Source organism: Gorilla gorilla, chromosome 21 (genome assembly GCF_029281585.2).
Source record: "Gorilla gorilla gorilla isolate KB3781 chromosome 21, NHGRI_mGorGor1-v2.1_pri, whole genome shotgun sequence".
In the NCBI taxonomy this organism is placed as follows: domain Eukaryota; kingdom Metazoa; phylum Chordata; class Mammalia; order Primates; family Hominidae; genus Gorilla; species Gorilla gorilla.
This window is the reverse complement of record NC_073245.2, coordinates 71290225-71307343: the sequence shown is the minus strand read 5'-3', so window position 1 is coordinate 71307343 and position 17119 is coordinate 71290225. Positions and strand designations below refer to the sequence as shown.

The 17119-nt window shown below is 48.7% G+C and overlaps 1 protein-coding gene across 3 annotated transcripts; it reads right to left on the bottom strand.

Moving 5' to 3' along the window:
• Window positions 1-170: 170 nt before the first annotated feature.
• Window positions 171-12857, bottom strand: TUBB1 (tubulin beta 1 class VI). Of its 3 annotated transcripts, XM_063702384.1 has the most exons (6): window positions 10545-12857; window positions 10222-10318; window positions 9401-9687; window positions 3815-3923; window positions 3166-3276; window positions 171-3061 (listed from the first exon to the last, which is right to left on the bottom strand). In XM_063702384.1, exons 4-6 carry the CDS (start codon window positions 3912-3914, stop codon window positions 1983-1985), a joined length of 1290 nt encoding a protein of 429 aa, XP_063558454.1. In that variant the 5' UTR covers window positions 3915-3923; window positions 9401-9687; window positions 10222-10318; window positions 10545-12857; the 3' UTR covers window positions 171-1982. The 3 variants fall into 3 exon arrangements, with proteins under 3 accessions (XP_063558454.1, XP_055228840.1, XP_004062495.1); XM_055372865.2 differs by lacking the exons at window positions 9401-9687; window positions 10222-10318; window positions 10545-12857 and adding an exon at window positions 8880-8966; XM_004062447.4 differs by lacking the exons at window positions 9401-9687; window positions 10222-10318; window positions 10545-12857 and adding an exon at window positions 7189-7276.
• Between the last annotated feature and the right edge of the window lie 4262 nt (window positions 12858-17119).

The following is a 17119-nucleotide window of genomic DNA, read 5'->3' as shown; positions in this document are numbered from 1 at the left end:
GATTTCTTAGGTTTCTAGTTTGTTTTGTGTTTTTACATCTATTTCTACCATACGAAAGAGTAGGATGGTGAGATGCATTTCTAAATATTTTTAACTACTCAGTCTGGATGGTTAGGCTTCAAGAAAAGGAATTTATTTAGTCTGAAATAAAGCAATTTTGCCATTTAAAATTGAATTACTTTGTAGTTTAATGATTACTATTGAGCAAACAAATCTTTACAGTAATATAAGTCAGCAAAAGTTTTTTAAAAGGTTTAAATCCCTCCTTCCTTACATCTATTTCATTGCTTTTTTAGGTTTGTGAAGTAAAGCACCAGAGGAAGCATGTGTAAATCCTTGTATAATCGCAGGCTGTAAGTCTTTAGCATCTCAGGAAGTTACTAACTTCAAACTAAGTAGATAGGTAGAGTTTCTTACTACATCTAGTGCTTCTTGAACCACAAGTAGAAAGCATTTAAAACATGATTGTTGTTTTGTGTTTTTTGAAGTTTGTAAATAGAAGACTTGTTGATGATCCGATGGCAAGGTATTTTTCTCTTGGTATGTATTTTAGTTATTTCCTCGTGATGCATAAGTGAAAAGAGTGAAGTTTCTCAGAATGAGCAACTGTCATCCATCTACCTGCTATTTTATTATTGCTGATTACAAAAGCAAATCAAGAGATGAGAACCCAGTTGCCTGCAAGTAAATATTTACTGCATTGAGGGTCGGAGCATTTTCCCATTACCGGTTATCCATGGATCAAATAGTGCATCTCAGTGGTAATTCTAGAGGGCCATTAAAACCCTGATGGTGCTGGAAGAGATGGCAGTGCTGCATGTCAGAAATAGGTAAACTGTAATTAAGAAGTTACAGATGATTTGATTACGCTCTTGTGTATTTGGTCCTGTTATAATGTGAGCAGATTAAAATCATGTAGTGGTTAAAGCTATGTCATTATGCAAACATTTATGGCAACTTCTGCAAATTAATTTGAACTGTAAAAGTTCCCTAATGAGACGATGTCCTCCGTAACTGAGAAGGACACTGCAGCCATTGCTGCTTAATTCCTGCATTTGAATGGTTGCCGAGCGCATGGTGTGCCCTTTCTCAAAGAGCAGAGAGGCTGCAGAGCATTTTGGGGGGTGATGACTGAATGAAAGTGAAAAGAGCATTTCAAAATAGCCTTTAAAAGGAAAGTCAAGGATGATTATTAATGAATTCCTGGGATCTAACAGTAGTAAGAAATTTAAACTATATAAACATATATGTTAAAGGCTAGCTCTTCAGAAATAAAGATCAGAAGACTGCAGTTCTTTAGTTTTGCTTGTCTTTTTGTTTTTCTTGTTTGGACCAGGTATTTTTGTGGAGAGGACTGTGGCTTTTCTTTTTTCCTCTTTTCCAGTTAGCATGTTGTATGCACAGGTCTACACAACATGGATATTTCTAGTGGATGTTGACTCACATTGACCTTGGCTCTGTAGCTCCCCATGTACTAGTCAGGCACCTGGCTCTTCTGGAGGCTGGCAGGCACTGGAAGGCAGGATGCCAGGCAGTGTTTGCTCAGAGGAAAGAACCTAAGGAAAGAGTCTTAGTAGCCCTCGGATACCAAGTGAGGATTCCAGGGTGCCTATCAGTGCTGCTAAAGTATAAAAATGTAACACCAACTCCAGTGGCTCCCTGCAAATCCACACGTGTAGTCTGGATGCCTGGCAAACACTTTGAAACAAAGGGAGCACTTTACAATAAATTTGCTATTTTTTTAAGGTAATAAGTATGCATTGAACATCAAACTCTTCAAGGTTAGTAAATGTCAGCAAAGACCCTAATGCCTGTCAGCTGCTCCCCACCTGTCTCCCGCAGTCCCTGTGTGGAAGCTAATGGTGAGGGCGTATCATTCACGGTGCCGCAGTGCAGAATGGGTTTTGGAGTGCCGCAGGAGAAACACTAATCTAATGAGAGACTGTTCTGTGAGCGACTCCGCGGCACAGCTTCCCTCACAGTTAATGTCCCTTATCTTCTGGCTCCATTTCTGCCTCCTCCATGACCTCTTCATCTTCCTCTAGAGCTGCTTTGGCATCTTGAAATTGTTGGTACTCGGATACCAAATCATGGATGTTATTTTCAGCTTCCCCAAATTCGTTTATGTCCATCCCTTCGCTGGTGTACCAGTGCACAAAAGCTTTCCTTTTGAACATGGCTGAGAAATGCTCAGAGACCCTATTAAAGATCTCCTGGATGGCCGTGTTGTTGCCAATGAAGGTGGCGGCCATGCTCAGCCCCCGGGGCGGGATGTCGCAGACAGCCACCTTGACGTTGTTGGGAATCCACTCCACAAAGCAGCTGCTGTTTCTGGTCTGCACGGAGAGCAGTTGCTGGTCCACTTCCTTGGTGGACATCTTGCCCCGGAAAATGCAGGCCACTGTGAGGTAGCGGCCACGGCGGGGGTCACAGGCAGCCATGGTATTGCGGGCATCGAACATCTGCTGGGTGAGCTCGGCCACGGAGAGGGCTCGGTACTGCTGGCTGCCCTGGGCCGTGAGTGGGGCAAAGCCGGGCATAAAGAAGTGCAGGCGGGGGAAGGGGACCATGTTCACCGCCAGCTTGCGCAGGTCTGCGTTGAGCTGACCCGGGAACCGGAGGGAGGTGGTTATGCCGCTCATGGTCAAGGACACTAGGTGGTTGAGATCCCCATAGGTGGGTGTCGTCAGCTTCAGGGTACGGAAGCAGATGTCATAGAGGGCCTCATTGTCAATGCAGAAACAGGCATCTGCATTCTCAATCAGCTGGTGGATGGACAGAACCGCGTTGTAGGGCTCCACCACCGTGTCCGACACCTTGGGAGAAGGCATGACGCTGAAGGAATTCATGATCCGGTCCGGGTACTCCTCTCTAATCTTGTTCATGAGCAGAGTGCCCATCCCGGAGCCTGTGCCCCCGCCCAGGGAGTGGACGATCTGGAAGCCCTGCAGGCAGTCACAGCTCTCACTCTCGTGCCTCACCACCTCTAGGACATTCTCGATCAGCTCGGCTCCCTCCGTGTAGTGGCCTTTGGCCCAGTTGTTGCCAGCCCCAGAGTTACCTGTGGCCAAAAAGAGTAACCAGCAGGGGAAGAAAAGTGAAAAGAGAAGGGCACCAGTAAAGCATCCCCCCCTCCTCCTGGTGGAACCTTCTGGAAAAACATACCATGGACAAAACTGTCGGGTTGAAAGAGAGCTCCTAATTTGCTAGATCGAATGCTGTCCATCGTCCCAGGTTCTAGGTCCACCAAGACTGCTCGGGGCACATATTTCCTACCTGTGTAGAAAAATAGGAAAAAGTCAGCCTACTTGTTTTTCTAAAAGTTAATGTTTTATCAAAATAGAACTTTGTGATACTGGTCCAAAAAAAATCATGGATATTCTAGAAAGGGGCCCTTGGTAGGTCGAGATTTGAGTATCTAACATCATATTTTTTACCCCAACAACAATCCCACAAATCTATAGAATACCCAGAAACAATCTCCATCATTGTCTGCTCTGTGATATTGCCAGTGACAGAGATTCTCTTCCTTGATATTGGAAATGATCCTGGTTTCATTTGTGAAACCACAAAGGAAAGTGAGTACTTAACCTGCTTGTGTTAAGGTGTGTGCCATATCCAGCAGCTCCTTCCCCATTCCTCCCTCTTGACTAGGGCTTGGGGACCCACCACTCTAGGATCCTGCTGCCCTGCCTGTCGCCTCCCTGAGCATAGACATCACTGCTTTGACATTTCCATCTCCTGGGCCTCTGCCCTTCCTCTGCTTGTGTTCCCAGTTGCGGGACCACTGCTCCCAGAGCCCCGCCAGTCCTACCGTAGGCTTCATTGTAGTACACGCTGATTCTCTCCAGCTGCAAGGCCGAGGCCCCGCGGTCGCTCCCAGCCAAGTCGATCCCGTGTTCCTCACCAATCATCTCCCAGAACTGAAAGCAGGAGGAAGGTCAGAGTAAACGGGCCCCGAAAAAGGCTGTGTTAACCAGAGAGAAAGTGAGCATTCCCAAGCCTGTTTCCCTCTGATTGCCTGACCCTCCCCAAGACATTCTTTTAGGGCCTTTTCATAAATAACCATGGCATCATTTGCTTTTTGCCTCTACTAAGCAATATGAAGTAATATGAAGATTGCATTTTCTCCCCACCTGAACTCCTTAAATAAAATGTCAAACACAAAGTACTAAATCGGATTTTCCTCCTATTAAATTCATGCCATTATATACATTAAAGCTGTTGTTTTAGAATTTAATGTCAATATAGCTCTAATTTCTCCTTATAATGCTCCAAGCTAGTAAAGTGTAGATTCCATTAAAGGAAAATAAACTGAATTCTTATCTGATTTCACAGTAATATCTCATTTCACTTTGGGGATTTCTTTTCATGAACTTTTCCAAACAGCCCATAACTTGGACCTCTGTGCATGATTTTAAGTAATTAGCGCCTTTTTTTTTTTTTTTTTTTTTGACAGAGTGTTATCTGTGCAGTGGCGTGATCTCGGCTCACTGCAACCTCCGCCTCCTGGGTTCAAGCGATTCTCCTGCCTCAGCCTCCTGAGTAGCTGGGACTACAGGCACGCACCACCACGCCCAACTAATTTTTATATTTTTAGTAGACAACGGGGTTTCACCATGTTGGCCAGGATGGTCTCTATCTCTTGACCTTGTGATCCACCCTCCTTGGCCTTCCAAAGTACTGGGATTACAGGCATAAGCCACAGCACCCGGCCTTTCTTTCTTTTTTTTGTTTTTTTATGTTTATTTATTTTTATTTTTATTTTTTTTTTGAGACAGAGTTTCACTCTTGTCACCTAGGCTGGAGTGCAGTAGCACAATCTTGGCTCACTGCAACTTCCACCTCCTGGGTTCAAGCAATTCTCCTGCCTCAGCCTCTCAAGTAGCTGGGATTACAGGCGTTCACCACCATGCCCAGCTAATTTTTGCATTTTTAGTAGAGACAGGGTTTTGCCATGTTAGCCAGGCTGGTCTCAAACTCCTGACCTCAGGTGATGCACCTGCCTCGGCCTCCCAAAGTGCTAGGATCACAGGTGTGAGCCACTGCGCCCGGCCAGTAATGTGCATTTTTGATTGTCAGGTATACATACAACTCACAATTACACATAGTTGTCCTCTGGTAACTATTTGAAACATACTGCACTTCCAGTCACATACACAGTACTTATTAATATAGATATGTGCCAAGCTCTTAATATGCAAACAGTTACTGGGAAGACTCCTTTTGACCACCCTGAAAGGCACATACTAAAATGCAATGAAAATGTATTCACATATATTAAAATCCCCAAGGTTATGTTAAAAACCCCAACCATATCTTCTAAATGACAGCGCTGCTCTGGCCATGGTCTTAATAACAAGGCAGTTCATGGTAAACTGCCAGCACTGTTCAGGGAGTGGAAGAATAAATAAATTCAAGTTCTAAGATACCCCAAATTAAATGTGTCTTAAAGTTCTTATAGCTCTAAATGGTGAGTCAGCCAGGACTCTAAACGCTAGACCATACGATTCTAGAGTGAGAGCTAAGACCCTATCTAAACCTAACACTTTCTCTTGAGGGCCCCTTTCCGTATTATCTTCCAGCTTCAGAGCAGCAGGGCTCCTGCCTCCCACTTCTCTGTGTGTGAGTTACGAATGTCTTACCCCTGAGGCACGGAGGAATGGTGACTTCTTTTCAAGCAGTAATGTTCTTTGCCCGCGGTTTAAAACACCTGCATTTAAAAGCCTTAGTTGTTTCCTAGCAGCATTACTCACGGTAGCCAAAAGGCAGAAACAACCCAAGTGTCATTGATGGATGATGAATGTAGGTGTTTCAAAACCTTACTTTTAATGCCTCTCATATTAGTAAAAGTAATTTCACAGCAGCAAAGAGAGCACGATAAATTTTGCACAGTGCAATTGGTCATCTTAAAATCAAGATTGGAGATTGTGGGTTCAGGCATCTGTGTTCTTGGGGTTGGCCAATTAAGTTACATACTTGGGGGAAATTTTTAAGCAGGGGGGCAAGGGAAAGAAAAACTCATTTATATTCCAGACAGTGTATTTTAATTATGTTACTGTACACAAAAACTTTATTTTCAATTAAATTTCTTAAATTTTCAATTGCATACTAATAAAACAGTAATTGATTTTTTTTAAGCGTTACAATAAACATGAGAGGGGAGGGGAAAGACACCATAGTGACAGGGTATAGAAAGTTTCTCAAAAAACTTCAAAAAGCTGTTCTGAGACAAATTACTGTTTTTAGATATGAAAAGTTCATTGTTAAGATGATAAAAGTGGGCCAGGTACAGTGGCTCACGCCTATAATCCCAGCACTTCGGGAGGCCCAGGCGGGCACATCACCTGAGGTCAGGAGTTCGAGACCAGCTTGACCAACATGGTGAAACCCCATCTCTACTAAAAATACAAAATTAGCCAGACGTGGTGGCGCATGCCTGTAATCCCAGCTACTGGGGTGGCTGAGGCAGGAGAATCACTTGAACCCAGGAGGTGGAGGTTGCAGTGAGCCAAGATTGCACCATTGCACTCCAGCGTGGGCAACAAGAGCGACACTCCATCTCAAAAAAATAAAAGATGATAAAAGTGCCAGGCACGGTGGCTTACACCTGTCATCTCACCACTTTGGAAGCCTGAGGCAGAAGGATCACTTGAGCCCATGAGTTCAAGACCAGCCTGAGCAACAAAGTGAGATCCCTGTCTCTCAAAAAAAATTTAAAAATTAGCCAGGCATAGTGGTGCACGCCTATAATCCCAGCTACTCAGGAGGCTGAGGCAGGAGAATAGCTTGAGCCCAGGAGGTTGAGGCTATAGTGAGCCATGATTCTGCCACTCTACTCCAGCCTGGGCAACAGAGTGGGCAAAGAAAAAGATGATAAACGTATTATGTAATATAATGGTCGGCATGTATTGTACATATGTATCTATGGATAAAATTAACATTAATTAAATTAACACTCTAAGCCCTTAATGTGTGTTGTAGCTCTTTAGTTAAAGATTGTTTCCTTCTTTTCCCATGTGAAATTTTTCTTTTAAGAATTAAAGCCCAAAGGCATTGTCTGATATTTAGCAAGTACATTAAATCTGCTAGACTTAATTGTCTTCCCTGCTAACTTAGGGTATTTTTTTGGTTGTCTGCCTCTATGGACTGTGGTAAAGCTAGGATTAGTAACCAGACATTACTTACCTTGGCTCCGATCTGGTTGCCACACTGGCCAATCTGAATATGGACAATTTCACGCATCCTTGCTCTGAGCCCAAGTCTGAGATCTTCACGGAATCCTCAGACTCTCAGAATCCAGAGCTTCGGTTCACTGGTGTGAGCCCAACACAACTGTGGTCACCGCAGTGGTGGGACTGGCCAACCAAGCTACCCTCACAATGTGACCAAGGGTGTGTCCACCCCAGAGACCCAGCTCCCCGCCCTCAGCCAGTCCTGGCCCTTCTCTGCTTTCTGCCTGTCATGCTTTTGGAAGGGAGTGTTTTTCCTCCCTCAACACAGAATACTGCCCCATCATTTCCTAGAGAGTGAGTGCAAGATTAAAGGCCACCTCGGTGCACAGGGCCTGGAAGCTGGCACTGTTTGCAGGCTTCTAGGTGACCATGCTGGCCCTAATGACCGTGGTATGATGACTGTGGCTCCTAGCTCACCCAGGTAACCAGACCACCTCCAAGGGCTTTCCCTGTCCATCTTCCCGGCCCCTTTTCCAGACTTTGGTCCCCAGAAGCCCCATGCCCCAACACAGCAGGAGGCTCCACAACTGGGCCTCGCAGGTCCCAGGTCCCGGGATGGCCTGCATCAGGCACTGTCTGCCCGCCCCTCCCCCACATGCCCTTTCTCGCCCTGTATGCAAGTTACTCTGCAGTGTCCTGCAGGCCTCTTGGACCCCTGCCCTAGCCATGCCAGGGCTGGGCTGTGCCTCAGCACCCTTCCCAGCTCCTGCTCTGTCGTTCCCATCTCAGCTCATGGTGTCTGGGGTCTTAATGTTTGCCATAGGGTCCCTTTACCAGACCCTGAATTCTCCAAGAGCAAAATGGACTCCCAATTGTATTCCCTTAGAGCCGGGTGTGGTGGCTCACTCCTGTAATCCCAGCACTTTGAGAGGCCAAGGTGGGCAGATCACCAGAAGTCAGGAGTTCAAGACTAGCCTGGCCAACATGGCGAAACCCCATCTCTACTAAAAATACAAATATTAGTCAGGTGTGGTGGCACACACATGTAGTCCCAGCTACTTGGGAGACTGCGGCAGGAGAATCGCTTGAACCTGAGAGGCGGAGGTTGTAGTGAGCCGAGATCATGCCACTGCACTCCAGCCTGGGCGACAAAACAAGACTCTGTCAGAAAAAAAAAAAAAAAATCATTCCCTCATGCGCGGTACAGGAGTGGCAGCAGGCTGGGTACTCAACAGCTTGAAAGCAGCTGTTCTGTCTCCTGGTCCTCAGTACATCCCCTGCCACCAAGCTTCTATCATCATCGAAAGCCAGTCCTAGGCTTTATTACCTCCAACCAGGCAAGGGCATCCAGGCCAAACACCAGCTCCATATCCTTGCCCAGGAGGGTGGCAGTTCCCCACTGCCTGGAGGACAGAAGGTGGAAGCTTCCAAAGAAGATGGGGAAGGGACTCCCTGAGAAGGCGTGAGAGCCCTGGCTCGGAAGGGGAGAGCCGGTGGACGCTGCCTTGTGCCTGTTGAGCTGTCGAGGTGCAGGTGGGCAGGTATAGGGCAAGGCCTCACTCCTGAAGCCCCGAGGATGTGGACAGCCACCATCCGGTGAGCAACCACCTCTTGAGGCCTCTCTTTAATGTCTGCCGGGCACCCTGAGGTTGCCCCCATTCTTTGAACAGGTATGGACGGGGACCTGTCATATGCTGGGCTCACCTTGGGTGCTGCAGACAAGGGAATGAAGGAGGTAGATGTGGCCAGATCCTGCACTCTTGGAACTCTGGCTTACTTAGGAAGAGAGCACTCCTAGCTCTGGAGCAGCTCAAGGACACCATCTCTCAGGACAGGGACTCAAGGCAAGACTACTGAACTCAGAGCGAGAAGCCCTGGAGGTCCTTCCCTCCCCTGCCTCTCGCCAGACCCGTGACCTTGGTTGAAGCATTGGAGCCCAGCCTGGTCCATGAGGGGCCTGTGCTTCCTGTGCCCCAAGCCCAGGCTTGACTCCTAAACCTTGTGTTCCCTCTACAGGCCTGGTGGGGCCCAGGATGTGAGGTCAGGAACACAATCAGGAAAGTTCCTAACAATGGAGTGTCTGGGGGAAATCGCTTCTGCTTACTCCCAAAGGAGCTCAAACACACAGCCAAAGGGCCTGAGCTATAAACCAGAAGAGAGACCCAGAGGTGGGGAAGAAGAAAGCACTGTGTCCTAAGAGTGCCTGGACTGGGACTGCTTCTCACCTCTGTCTAGTGTGTAGATCCCAGGCTGCCCTTGAGTACTGACAGTGCACCCCGTGATCCTGGGCTGGATCCAGGACCAGGGAAGAGGGCTGCTATAGAGGATGGTATGAGGATCATTGTCAAAATTCAAATAAGGATTGTGTACATTGGAAAATAGTATTGTATCAGTGTTCCATTTCTTGACTTTGATCATGGCAGGGTGGTTCTAAGTGGAAGTCCTTGTTTCCAGGAGATCCCATATTATGAAGCACTGTACTTCAAGGTCGTTTTGATGCTGGCAGCTTACTCTGAAACAGTTCCACAACCACATAACGTGATAAACGGAGAGAGAGCAGTTCAGTAAAGGGGCAAAGTGGTAACAATTGCTGATTCTTTTCAAAGTTAGCACAAGATTAATACCCTTGTAATATTTCTCTAAGTTTGGAACTTTTTTGTGCTCAAACCTGAATGTCACATGACTCACAGATGCTTCCAGTCCAGTCACCCCTCCACCCTGCCCAAAGGTAAAGAGAAGAATGTGCAAATTCAAGAGGAGGATATTCATAGGTCCTCAGTAGTATTTTTCAGAAATTAAAACAGAACATTTTATTAATGATCTGTTTAAATTAAAACAGACCTATTCATAGGTCCTCAGCAGTATTTTTCAGAAATTAAAACAGACCATTTTAAAATTAAGAACAGACCATTCTGTTTCCATAGACATTAGCCCATCTTGCCTCACTTCCAGCCTTTCTCCCGGCATGCCTTGGCCTCTTTTCCCCTTGTCTCTGTCCCCACCAGCTCTCTCCAGCCTCCCTCCCCACCCAGGGGCCCCTGCCTACCAGACTTCTCCGAAGATCAAAGACAGATCCATGATCTTCCCACAGGCAGGTCCCTCATCAGAGACACTTCCTCTTCTGGGGACCAGAGCACTTCAACCTGCAGTGCCCACACACAGTCCTGTTTGCTAATTACTTATACACATGCCTTATCTCCCGCCAGCCTGGGAGCTGCCCGTGTCATTTCATCTTTGAGTCCCCAAAGTGCCTGATCCATGGCAGGGCCTCAGTAAATGTTTGTTAAGGGCACACTAACAGCTGGGCAGGTTTGAGCAGTGATGCTCAGAGCGGGCTGTGTTCTTAAAGCCAGTGATGTATTTACTCACGAGTATGTCCTTCTCCAGGTGGGGTCACCTTTTTCCTCCATTCCATAAGAGGTGGTCTAGGCTGGAGATATAAACTGTTCCAAGAAACCTGGATGTTGGGGACAGACTGTAGATGGAATAACCGCAGTGAGCTATTACGGGAAGGTGTGACCGGTGGGCAGCCGTGGCCTTCTGTGGCCCAGCTCCTGAAAGGAGCCCCTGTTGGCCACAAACTGCCTTGCTGCAGGGACCACAGGGCTGGGCCCACGGGGCATTTCTGGTCTGTCTGTGTTCACTGTTTGCCATGTGAGCAGGATCCAGGCTGCTGGGGTCCTCCGCCCACCCTCCGCACTGCAGCACATTCCTCTTGGCCATCTTAGTTTGCTTAGGGAGGGGAAAAAGCCAGGTTTCCAGGTGGGCGCTTAAAAGGTTTTTCTGTTAATGGGGCAGTTGGCAAAAAGGAGGAAAAAGAGAGAAGCCCTGTTTGCTTTGATTCTTGTATCACCGGCCATGTTTATTCAGGCCAGGCGAGTGCTGAGCTTTGGACACTGGGCTGTGAGAGGGTGAGGGACGGAGTGGCAGCTCCACCACCCAGGGGCCCATCTCCGCCCTAGACCCGAACTTTTTCACGTGAAAAATGAAATAAAAGTCACCACGTCACAAGTCTGTGAGGACTGGGCCTGCCAGGGCTGACCCCTAACATGTGGCTGCCGGTGGTATTTTTCAAGTGGGCTTCGCAGGGTGGGAGGGGGAGCTGCATTCCACACCTACAGACGGAGCACCTACTGTGCGGCAGACTTGACATGGCCGTGGACATCGGGGCCTGTCTCAATTTAAAATGTCTGGGCAGAACAGAGTGGCAGGAAAGGCAGCAGGTCTGGAAAGGCGTGCGTCCTGTCTCAGCTCTCTTGTCCTTGTTTCTGAAGGTACCTGCTCCCCAGAGGAAACAGCTCTCCTCTGATTGCCAACTTAGTGCCAGCAGTGAGGTGGGGAATACAGTCCGCCTTGCCCTCAGATTGGTAGAAGCGGGCCCTGTGCAGGACATAGGCGAACACTGCCCCTGGAGATGCCGGCACGACCCCAAGGTCTGTTTTGCCAGGCTGAAGGTGACCGCCCCCCGTCCTGAACTGCAGCAAGTGATTCACAGTGGCCACCGTGATGAGTGACAAAGTTGTTTTCTGCCCCCCCTCCCCCCTCCGCCGCCGACAAAGGGCTGTGACCAAGGCAGGTTAGCAGTGCCTGCATTTAGGTGAGGAGATCAGCAAGCATTGCCCCAGAGGGCAGGAGCTTCTCCTAGCAAGTGTGGTGAGGACGCTATGGCCCACAACACTGAAATTCCCAACCAGGACCAGCCCAGCCCTGAGCCTGAAACCCTCTCCTCCAGTGGCCTGTCACAGCCATCCACAGAAGGCTCCGTAGCAGCAAGCCTTTTCCCGCATGACACTTGCGTCTATTACAGAAATAGAACCGGGAAGATAAGAAAAACCAGTGTCACCCAGAAACCCCGAATCGGCTGCTTCCAGACTTCCCCCAGGAGTTATCCCCCAGGGGTCAGATGGAGCTGCCCCCACCCTCCATTTGGCAAATGAAATAGAATTCAGAGAAAAACAGAGCACTCAGAGAATTCATTGATTTCATCTGCCCCGATCTTCCACTTCTGAGTGCATTGAAGTTCCCTGAATAACTCAGAGAAGATTGTTGAATTATACCATTTGCGTGTGATTTAGAACCAGAAAATTTTTGCAAATGTCTTAGCAAGAAAATGACATCTGAGGGGCCATTATGAGTGACTCAGCAGGTGTAGGCAGCCCGCCAGAGGAGCTGAGCTCCACTGTCTTGTACCCTGCTCGGTGTGTGTTCTCTTACTGGAAAAGAAAGTTCTAGGAGGATGAGTAACTAACTTCAAGAGGAGAGAGACTAGGAGGACATTGCTGGTTTTCGCTGAGCCAGGAGTGTTAACGTTCTTCCCCCACAGCTGAGATGCTCATGGTTCCTGTACCAGGCAGACTCTGGCTGCTCCTCACACCTGTCCAGCCTCCAAGCCCAGAGGGTGGAAACATCTTGCTGTCTCTCCAGGTGCACTGGTGAGCAGCATGCAGGCTGTGGCATCTCTGATTTACAGGAGAAAACACACGCGCGCGCGCACACACACACCTACCACCACCACCACCTCCCCTGAACTGCGCGAAGATCTAAGAGATGGACACATGAACCTTCTCACTTGCATCTTTCCTGTCTCCCGAAGTTGCAGCTAGTGATAAGAGATGGACACATGAACCTTCTCACTTGCATCTTTCCTGTCTCCCGAAGTTGCAGCTAGTGATAAGCGATGTTCTGTGGCATGAACAGAGATAAGCATAAAATGGGTCAGCTCCTGGAGCTGAAATCGAACAAAAATATGTACTTCTTCAAGCCCAGTGTTTGTCCAAGAAATCTCTGATATATGAGTTTTGAGGGACCTCAGAAAAGTAGAAAATATGGGCCCTGCCCTCCAGGGACTTAGAGGGTGAAAGCAGCACTAGCCTCCCGCTCTGCCGGTCTTTACCAGTTTCTCTGCTGCCACCACCGTCTCCCACATGCTCCCTCGTTTAGCCTGCATGACACCACCACCTTCAAGAAGAAACTAAGGCTCAGAGAGGAATTGACATGTTCAAGTCTCAGGATAATGTGGCAGAACCAGAAACGGATTGCAGGTCCTCAGACACCTACATCCAGGGGTACAATTCAAGGGGCCAAGAGGCAGGCTCCAGGAGCCCAGGGTGCTCACGTCCCCTGCTCCTAACTCTGTAACTGCATCCTGCAAGTCCTGCTCCCAGGTGGATGTCCTGATGCATCTACTCTCCCCTTCTCTCAAGCAGCATTCCTCATCCATCACCTGTGGCTCTCCCCTCCAGGGCCCTTCCTGTCCCACAGCTGACTCCACTCACAGCATCCCTCCCACAGCCACCAGAGGGATCTTACAAACAGAAATCAGCTCTCAGCCACTGCCCTCCTGGAAAGCCAGTGGCAACCGGGAGAAAACCCAAACCTCTTACAAAAGGAAGGTCGATGTGTGCCTTCAGATCTTCCAAAATGCACACGCCCCATGAGACAGGGATGGGAAACCCGCTGGGCAGGGAAATTAGGTGGGGGATGAAGGAGGTCAGCAGAGCCTCTGTCAGATGGCAGAAAGGGGAGGGAAGGGGAGAGGTGGGCTGGCCGTGTGAAGCTGGCCTGAGTGCCCGCATGGTCCCTGCAGCTTGGAGGCTGAGCCCACCTGTCCGCAGCCTCCCCAAGGGCTTTCCCCAGTGCATCACACACTTACCCAGTGCACTCACATTCTCAGGCCTCTGCAGACACTCTTCCTTCTGCTGAGTCTCCTTCCAGCACCTTCCATGACTGTCATTATTCAATCCCAACTCACTGGATACCTAAAAGAATGGTCCCAGACCAAACTTCTCCAGAGACCCTCCGTCTCTCCTGTTCCCCGTTTTAATTGTTTGCAAGCACTTCCTACCTCCTGAGCATTTTACTTTTCCACATGTTCCCTTATGCAGAAAACATAAGTCCTTGCAGACAGGGACTTTGTTCACTGCCGAATCCCTGGGGAAGAAAACAGTAGCCTGCACATACTAGGTGCTCAACAAATATTTGCTGACAGCCTTACTTTAGAGGGCAAACAAATTCAATCGGGTAGTCATTGAGTGCCCCTTTGAAAGACTTCCTGGTGAGTTCATGGGTGGGCTGTGTCTGTTACATGCTGTGCTGCACAGGGTGTGTCCCAAAGGTGATGCTGATGAAGCTGCCTTCATCAATGTTAGCCCAAGGAGCCACATCCACTCCCAAGCAAGTGTGCGCCACCAGTCACTGTGCAACTGTCAGAGGCGTTTGAACCAGAGCGACTCCATCTTGAATACAGACTGGGTAAAATAAGGCTGAGACCTCCTGGGCTGCATTCCTTGGAGGTTAGACATTCTACATCACAGGATGAGATAGGAGGTCGGCACAAGGTACAGGTCACCAAGACCTTGCCAATAGGCCAGGCACGGTGGCTCAGGCCTGTAATACTAGCACTTTGGGAGGCTGAGGCGGGTGGATCGCCTGAGGTCAGGAGTTCAAGACCAGCCTGGCCAACATGGTGAAACCCCGTCTCTACTAAAAAAAGCCAAAAAAGTAGCCACGCATGGTGGCAGGCGCCTGTAATCCCAGCTACTTGGGAGGCTAAGGCAGGAGAATCACTTGACCCCAAGAGGCAGAGGTTGCAATGAGCCAAGATTGTGCCATTGCCCTCCAGCCTGGGTAACAAGAGCGAAACTCTGTCTCAAAAAACAAAAACAAACAAACAAAAAACCTTGCTGATAAAAGGATGTGATAAAGAAGGCAGCCAAAACCCACCAAACCCAAGATGGCGATGAAAGTGACCTCTGGTTGTCCTCAGTGCTCATTATATGCTAATTATAATGCATTAGCATGCTAAGAGACACTCCTACCAGCACCATGGCAGTTTACAGATGCCACAGCAGCATCAGGAAGTTATCCTGTATGGTCTAAAAAGGGGAGGAACCCTCAGTTCCTGGAATTGCCCACCCCTTTCCGAAAAACTCAGGAATAATCCACTCCTTGTTCAGTGTATAATCAAGAAGTAACAGTAAGTATAAATAGCTGAGCATCCCGTGCTGCCACTCTGCCTGTGGAGGAGCTATTCTTTTATTCCTTTGCTTTCTTAATAAACTTGCTTTCACTTTATGGACTTTCCCCGAATTCCTTCTTGCGTGAGGTCCAAGAACTCTCTCTTGGGATCTGGGTTGGGATCCCCTTTCCCATAACACAACAAGGCCAGGATGTGATGCGTGGTGGTGCCTGGGGACAGTGGCATGGTGTATTGCAAACCTGACCCGCCCTATCTGAAGGCCTGCACTGCAGAGATATCTGGGTGTTAGCGAGTGCCTCTGACCCGTTGACCAAGTGGATCAAGAGGAACTCCTGTAGCTGGTGAGGGAACCGTCGTGCCCTGCAAAACCAGCCTAGCCTAGCGAGCACTGTCGGCATCCACCCAAACAAATGCCGGTATCCAGGATGTGGCTAAACTCAGGAATGTGGAATAATAGGAAATGTCTGCAGCTTGCCGGGGTGGAAGCCAGACAATATGGCACAAAGGAAGAAGAAAAAGGATTTCAAGGCCATTCCACAGTCGATGAAAACTCATCTGTGTTCTCCTCCTCCAGGTTGGGAAGGTGGGCCAGCCGTGGCCTGAGTGCTGATCTTTATCAGAATGAGGAGAAAAATCAGCCTTATTTTTAGAAATGAATAGGCTTTTGTGTCTTTGGCCTTGGATCATGTGTTTTGCAGGAGAATTCATGGGGTTTAAAAAAAAAAAAAAAAAAGGGACTGGATTGGAACCTGCCACCCAGGAGCCTCGTGCTGAGCACAGGTCTCCTGACATCTCCAGAGGCTCAGTCTTTTTGCCAGTAGAATGGAGTAATAGCATCTGCCTCCCAACCCCCACCCCCCCCTCACAGCATTGTGCAAAGGATCAAATGCGGCTGCACAGTCCTCTAGAATGTCATTGGCTCAGCCCTCTGCCCTCAAGCACCACTGGGAGCAGGAATGACTCCGTTACCTCCAGGAAGGAAAACCCAGGATAGGTGCCAAGCTTTCCAGGCAAAGTGGTTTCAGGGGAGACGCCTTGCTCTAAATACCTACTCAATTCTGCCCCAAGCTGGAAGGCGGTGGCACACAGCTGCTTATAAAGAGCTGCTAGAAGCAATGCTTAGGCAAGTAGGGCCTCAGAGGTAGGAAGGTCCAAGTGCCCTGCCCCAAGCCTCTTCGGATCCCGGCCCAGATGAGAAGATGAGTCAGTATCCACAAAACCACCTTGCAGGCACCTGCAGCCAAGTCAGGAGGAAACACCTTTCCGGTTTCCAAGAGTCCCCAAGCTGCTCTGCAGGTGAGTCTGCTATGAAGAGAGAGACACAGCTCTGGGGCTAAACTCAACCCCCAGCAAGCAGTCCCCAGCAAGAAACGGCTGGGGTGGCCTGTCTGTCAGGTTCCCAATGTGCTCCCTCCTCTTTTTCCAGTCCCAGACACCTCCTGGTTTTATCTGCGTGCCCTTCAGAGAACTCCTCCAACTAAACATCCTTCACTAATAGCAGCACTGGAATTTGAGTTTGGGTGGGTTTGTGGCCATCCCCAACCCCGCCCCCACAAGGAACATGTTTAAGATCTTGCATCGAGTTAAGGGAAAAACAAAAACAACCAACAAAAACCCCAAAACCAAGAAAACCAAAAATCCTATTTAGGATCCTCTGCTGCACGATTTTAGTAACCCCCAAAATGACACAGCCCGCCAGCTTCTCCGAGCAGTCTGGCAGCCAGACATGCATCCACTTGACTAGGGCCAGGTTCAGAGATGAGGAGCCCTGTCTCTGCGTGGTTTGCTGTGTTGGACCCATCAGAAGGGGCTGAAGAGGTAAGTCTCATCAGGCCCCCTTCCTTCCTTCTTGGCTTGAAAATGATGATTTCAGACCAGGCGCGGTGGCTCACACCTGTAATCCCAGCACTTTGGGAGGCCGAGGCGGCAGGATCACGAGGTCAGAAGCTCGAGACCAGTCTGGCCA

What these genes read in the sequence shown, in the direction of transcription:
- TUBB1 (XM_004062447.4), bottom strand. Translation starts at nt 7,245, where the DNA reads ATGCGTGAAATTGTCCATATTCAGATTGGCCAGTGTGGCAACCAGATC. An exon ending in GTACTACAATGAAGCCTACG is followed by an intron (nt 3,277 to 3,814) that starts GTAGGACTGGCG and finishes TTTTCTACACAG; the next exon opens with GTAGGAAATATGTGCCCCGA. An exon ending in ACCCGACAGTTTTGTCCATG is followed by an intron (nt 3,062 to 3,165) that starts GTATGTTTTTCC and finishes TTTTGGCCACAG; the next exon opens with GTAACTCTGGGGCTGGCAAC.